The sequence below is a fragment of the Daktulosphaira vitifoliae genome, unplaced genomic scaffold (genome assembly GCF_025091365.1).
Source record: "Daktulosphaira vitifoliae isolate Bord-2020 unplaced genomic scaffold, ASM2509136v1 Scaffold_1, whole genome shotgun sequence".
NCBI lineage: Eukaryota > Metazoa > Arthropoda > Insecta > Hemiptera > Phylloxeridae > Daktulosphaira > Daktulosphaira vitifoliae.
Window position 1 is genome coordinate 49,067,168 of NW_026099572.1, and position 6,348 is coordinate 49,073,515.

General features: G+C 22.2%; 1 protein-coding gene across 3 annotated transcripts; it reads right to left on the reverse strand.

Annotated features, from left to right (window-relative positions):
* Positions 1-343: 343 nt before the first annotated feature.
* On the reverse strand, positions 344-6,138 carry LOC126896738 (uncharacterized). Of its 3 annotated transcripts, none has more exons than XM_050669786.1 (9): positions 6,049-6,136; positions 5,918-5,972; positions 4,799-4,831; positions 4,080-4,097; positions 3,660-3,791; positions 3,034-3,048; positions 2,276-2,290; positions 1,447-1,482; positions 344-462 (listed from the first exon to the last, which is right to left on the reverse strand). In XM_050669786.1, exons 1-9 carry the CDS (start codon positions 6,049-6,051, stop codon positions 452-454), a joined length of 318 nt encoding a protein of 105 aa, XP_050525743.1. In that variant the 5' UTR covers positions 6,052-6,136; the 3' UTR covers positions 344-451. The 3 variants fall into 3 exon arrangements, with proteins under 3 accessions (XP_050525743.1, XP_050525742.1, XP_050525741.1); XM_050669785.1 differs by lacking the exon at positions 344-462 and adding an exon at positions 970-1,018 and having other exon boundaries at positions 1,395-1,482; positions 3,660-3,779; positions 6,049-6,138; XM_050669784.1 differs by lacking the exon at positions 344-462 and adding an exon at positions 970-1,018 and having other exon boundaries at positions 1,395-1,482; positions 6,049-6,137.
* Between the last annotated feature and the right edge of the window lie 210 nt (positions 6,139-6,348).

Genomic DNA, 6,348 nt, shown 5'->3' on the forward strand with positions numbered 1-6,348 from the left:
CGGTTGAGCAAAAAAAAAATGTCTTTAAAAAAAATTTACTACTACTAGGGCCCCCACGACTAAATTGCCCCGGGCCCCGCAAAAATTTGCACTTGGTTACTGATAGTTTTATGAAGAAACTTTTATGTTACACCATTGTTTTTTAATTTTAATTGATTTTAAAGAAAGCAATTAAAAAAAGATATGGTTAATGAGAAATTATGTGTATGAATTTTCTGATAGTAGATATTTTTACGTTAATATCCACGAGTTAATTTTTTAAATATTGGTAACAAATAATTTTGTTCTAATGTTTAAGTGAGTTTCAATATACAGAAACTTAATTTTTTGATAGGTTAAACAATTATGTGTTTAAATAATAGTATAATTTATTTTATAAAAATATATAATTTACAAAATATATTTAATAAATGATTTTCTTTTTTTCACTTGTGGTGGTACTTGAGGAATGCTAATATTCTCCTATACAAACATAACAATTCAATAACTTAAAATTAATTAATGTATTATTTTAGATATGTTTAGAATGTTATTTTAGATTGAATTTGTAAATTATATAAGGTAAAATCAATGAGTATATATTTAATATTTCAATTTAGGTTCGATGCAAAGTTGAGAAGAGATTTATTCTATCATGTGTTTTTTATTATCTATTATTACAAACTGCTCACAACTCAACGTTTTGGGCCAATTTTACTCAACGTTAGGTCAAAAGATCTCTATATAATATTTAGTTGAATACAGTATTCTTAAAATTTTAAAAAAATTTCCTTTGTTCCTTAGATATTCTTCAAAAAATGACGTGTATAACTTAATAGTATATAAGTTATTCATTTCTTTGATAAAAGTTTACAAAAAAATACAGTATTTTCACCATGAAGACAAAAGAAAGTCCGACATTTTTTTTTCCATGATAAAGTATATTACATTAGCTTTAATTTAAAATATATAAAAGTGGCAGACTTTCCGGAACACTTTCAAAAATTAAGTTGAAAAAGTTGACATTTTGAATCCCCTCCTGTGAAAAGGTAAAGTGTCAAATTTATAAAAAAAATATATAAAATGATAGGTAAATACCTCATGAATCTAAAAAAAAAAATTATATTGATTTGGTCATTTTTAAAAAGTTATGGTAGTTTAAGTGAAAAAAATTGACAAATGTCGAAAATTTTCGATTTTTAAATTTGTAATTTTTTTTAAGATTACCCCCATTTACGGGGAACGAGGGAAATTTTTCTATTTTTTGAGGGTAATGTCTTCGACTAGATACGATTTGTGATCTTTTGACGTATCATTGAAAGAAATCAGTTCGATGAGAGCTGAGTAAAATTAATAACAGACACAAAAAAATAAAAATAAATAAATAAAAAAACACATCATAGTAAAATTAATACCTTCTCAGCTTCACATTGAAGCTAAAAAAATACATCATAGTAAAATTATTACTTCCTGGTTTTGGCATCCAAGGTCCATTTTCGAAAACTAATAACAATTCAAACATAGAGTGACGGCATATTAAAATTGATCCGCAAGTGTTGGCAAAATTATTTAAAGAAATATTAATAACGAAAACGTTATTAATATTTCGAAGACGATCTCATATCCGTTAAAGGATTAACCTAAAATTAATCTTGATAATTAAATTTGAAAATGTACTTTTTTATTATACTTCAATCAATTATAACATTTTATTAATACAATATATCCAAAAACGAATATGAGATCATCTCCAAAATATTGTTATTTTTCGATTTTATAATGAGTTTTATTGTTTTTAGTGTAGTACTTAGAGTGTAAAATGCATTTCTCGAAGACATGATTTTACGCTCAACAATTAGCTGTATAACATCCTCTTAAGAACCATTAAAATCAACATAAAATAACATATTGATTTCAGTGATATTTTATAAGAATGTTAACATACGTAATTAAATAATTTTTAATTTAAGTTTTTGTTCATATATCAAAACCTGTTTTTTTGGAAACTTAAAGTGGTATAAAGTTAGGTTAACGATCAATTTGCACCCAGAGAAAAACCTCGATCTATATAATAAATTCATTGTTCAATTTGATAAATATATCATTACTATTGAAATTATGATATATTTATTAATATGATAATTTTTTTTCTTGTCTTGAACAATAATTATGTATAAGAATAATTATTTTGTTCGTATTAATAAAACATTATCATAAACCCTTGATAAAATTTCTCTATCAAAATTGATTGAGGTTTTTCTTTGGGTGTGACAAAGTTTTTAAAATTTATAATTACCTAATGGTTCTCTGTCTATAATAAAAAATGAATCATATTTTAATAATTACTTAAAAAAAAATTCAAGTTTGTTTTATTTGATCAATATTCTAGAATGCCTTTAAGTGTTAAAAAAAATAATTTAAACTATATTTTTTCTATAAAAGGAGAACTTACATGTGTGAATTTCATTGTCAATATTTTCAATAAATTTTATGAAATATTTGAGTTAAGCAGTATTTAAATAAATATATACAAAAAGTTATCTAGTTTAGATGAAGATATTTAAATAAAATCTTATTCAGATAAGATAAACATATAAAAAAACTTATTTATAAGAATTTTGTTGTCAATATTTTCAAGTATACAAAATGGGTCAGTGTAGCGTGATATACGCACTATAGTTAAAACAGCAAAAATATTAATTTTTAGTAAAATTTAACAAAAATGTTTGGACTGAAGCAGTTAATATAGACTTGTAAATATTAAATGACACAGGTAAATCGGACCTTGAGGGTAAAACGCCTTACGAATTATGGTTCAATAAAACTCTACTAATCAACAATTTTTAAAAATATTTGACAGTGAATATGATTAACATGTGCCAAAGGAGAAACGACGAAAGTTGGATAAAAGAGGCAGAAAAGATATATTTGTACATTAATATATTTTAATTAAAGTTTATGTTCATAATACCAAAAACTTTTTTTTGGAAACTTAAAGTGATATAAAAATAGGTTAACGAACTATTTGACAATGTTTATAACATTTATAATTACCTGGTTGCTTTTCATCTATAATAAAACATATTATATTTAAACATTTTTAAGTGTTAGAAAAAATAATATTAACTATATTTTTTTTATAGAGGACTAAACACCTCAGGTCACAAGCGGAAATAATTAATATTGTAAACATAAAATATATATTGCAAATTGTAACTTTAGAGGGAGTGCTGATAATTAAAATTTAATGGTATCAATTTATTTTATTGTTAAGTAATATATAATATATAAAACATTTATAGTTTTTGTTGATATAATATTATAAAATAGGTTTTTAGGTGAATGTTTTTTTTCACATCACACCGGGTGTGATGTCATCGCTATTGCATCGTAATTACCGTCGTATATTATATTAATTGTCTATTTTACTTTTACTAAGTTAATTTGTTATTACACTTTTGTTTAAACAGTAGTTAAATATAATTTTTAATTCCTTCTTTTCAACATGTTTGAATCATAATTCAGTATAACATTTTATTTTTAAGTTATGATTGATTTTTTATACCCAATTAAATGTTGTAATAAACAAAGCTCCTATTGTTATTTAACTTAAATGTATATGTATGAAACATTTAACTAACTTGACGTAATTTGTTAATTTTTTTAACATGTGTACTTACCTTTTGGAAAGCAATATGTACACGACTGACGACCAATTTTCATATTTGCAATACATTCTTTGCAAGCAAAATGGTCACAGCCCTCTAATTTCACTCTTGTCGGCTTATTTACATAACAACCTACACAAAAAACTTAAAAAAAAGGTGTAAATTAATATATCTTAATGTTATTATAGATAGAATTTAAAAAAATTATATAATAAAATTAATTGGTAAATATCTAATATTTCATTTTAGCTTCGATGCTAAGTTGAAAAAAAATTTATTCTACTATGTGATATAAAATAAAAAACATATAAAACCAATATAGGACTTAAAAAAACATTAAGGAATCCGGAAGTAATAAAAACACACCGAGTATATATAATTTTGTTAGACTGGATATTATTAAATTTAAAACATTGTAAGAATCATAATTACCTTTTTTTTCATTGTTACCTATAATAAAACATAAATCATATTTTAATAATTACTTTAAAAAAGAAAAAACTCTATACTTATTGATTCATAATTAATTGATTATAAGGCTATTTATTAAGAAATATTATAACAGAATATATAAAACTTTTCTAATATAAATTGATTAAACAACAGAAAAATAAAAAAATTCTGTGTCAATAAATTTCTGATAGGTGTTTTACAGAATTTATTAGATCAATTGACTATTCTTTATAGAGATAAATTTTTCAAGTTATGTCAATACTCTCATTATATTTTTCATCCATGATAAATATACGTATTAGGAAAGAAGGCCAGAGCAAATCGTTACAAATGAATAATTGATTGAGTATTTTGATTTATTGCATATATATTCAAAAAAATGATACCATTTTGTTTATCATGTTTTATAGAATTATTAACATTTTTTTAAATTATATGATGAAATTTCCGTTTTTTAATATAAAAATTAAGACTTTTTAGAAAATTTTAGAACAAGATATGTTTTTATGATATTTTATCGTTTGTAATTTTGTTAGACTGGATATTATTAAATTAAAAAAATTGCAAGAGTCATAATTCAGTAGATAGTTTAATTTTTAAATTATGATTAATTTCTTATTTCTAATTAAATTCTTTAATATTACAAAGTTTCTATTGTTATTTAACTTTTAAGTGCATGTATAATAAATTCTACTTACTTGACGAAGCTTTACTCATCGACATGTAATGACCTAGAAAAATATAGACATAAAAAATAATTAACTCGTCAAATTTCATATTGCACTTTTAGTTTTTATAACATGTAAATAATTTTGTTATATTTATTTGGTCAATATTTATCTGACATAGTAAACAACTAGACAAATTATGATCAATGAATCTGATATTAATCTAGTTAAATACATCAATGCAAAAATTTAAAGAAATTCCTTCAATATTAGAAATTAAAAAATTATCTCACAATCGGAAGCTATTGGAATTTGGAAAAGTCAGAAAATTTACTGAATTTTATAATTGCAATTATTTTTTATTAAAATATCAAATTTGTAACTAAAAATTGTAACATAATATACAATAGTCAACATGCTATATTTAAATATACTATTCATGAAAATCCAATGGAATACTTAAGTTCGGTAAGGGTTTGAACGTTAATATTTATACAAGTCAAATTTTAATACATGCTTATAACTCAATGAGTACTTTTCCTAAAATTGTTATTGACCCATTTAAATTAAAAAAAAAGTTTATTTTATATTTATGATTATGAAAAACAAATAATAAAAAAATATGAGTTTTACGCAGTAAAAGTTGTATACATTTAACTAGCAAATTTATTAAATAATGGTGTAATTAGCAAAATAATAGGTCGATAACAATTTTTAGACTAGTTTTCAGATGTTATTAACATTTTTATACCTAGATAAGAGCCTAGGCCGTATATAGTGCTGCCTAATTATATCTAGTGATAAATATAACAAATCTTGTGCCTCACTTCTAGCATTTACTTTATATTATTAATAAATTCAAAAACATTGGTCCAATAGTTGTTATCAACGAGTCATCTTTTTAATTAGTTTATTTACAATTTTATTAACTAGTTAAATATGTATGTTACTATTTGAAAAAAAAATAAAATTGACACCTTTATAATGTATACGAGATAAACATGAAAAATACTACATGATGGATAATTTGAGAAAAATACATAAATAAAAGAAATCGAAAGTAAATTCTTAATATTAAATTTATTTTTCGATTAATTAAGTAGTCAATGATAAAAGAATCATTCTGTATAAAAATTATTAATTTTTTACCATTATGGATAACCATAAACACGACAGCTGAAAAAAAGACTAAAGAAAATAATTTCTGAAAAATAAAAAATTTTAATTAAAAATATAAAATATTCAAATTTAATATTAAAATTTATAGAATATTTAATTACCATTATGATTTGTAGAAGTGTGTAGTGTAAAATGCAAAAAAAAAAAAACTTGAGAAGAATTTAATGTATTTAGTTGTGTTAAAGAGTTTTTATAGTTAATTGACTAGAATGATTTATTTATTCAGTTGCAATTAATGACAGTCCCTTTTTTAAAATTTTTTTTAACATTATTGATTAATACATAAAAATGTTTTTCTTACATTCGTATATAACTTTTTATTTTTAATCCAATGTATACTTTAAAATCTGCGAATATGAAAACAATAAATTTGAGTGTTTTAACTAATTCGTAAATTTTCA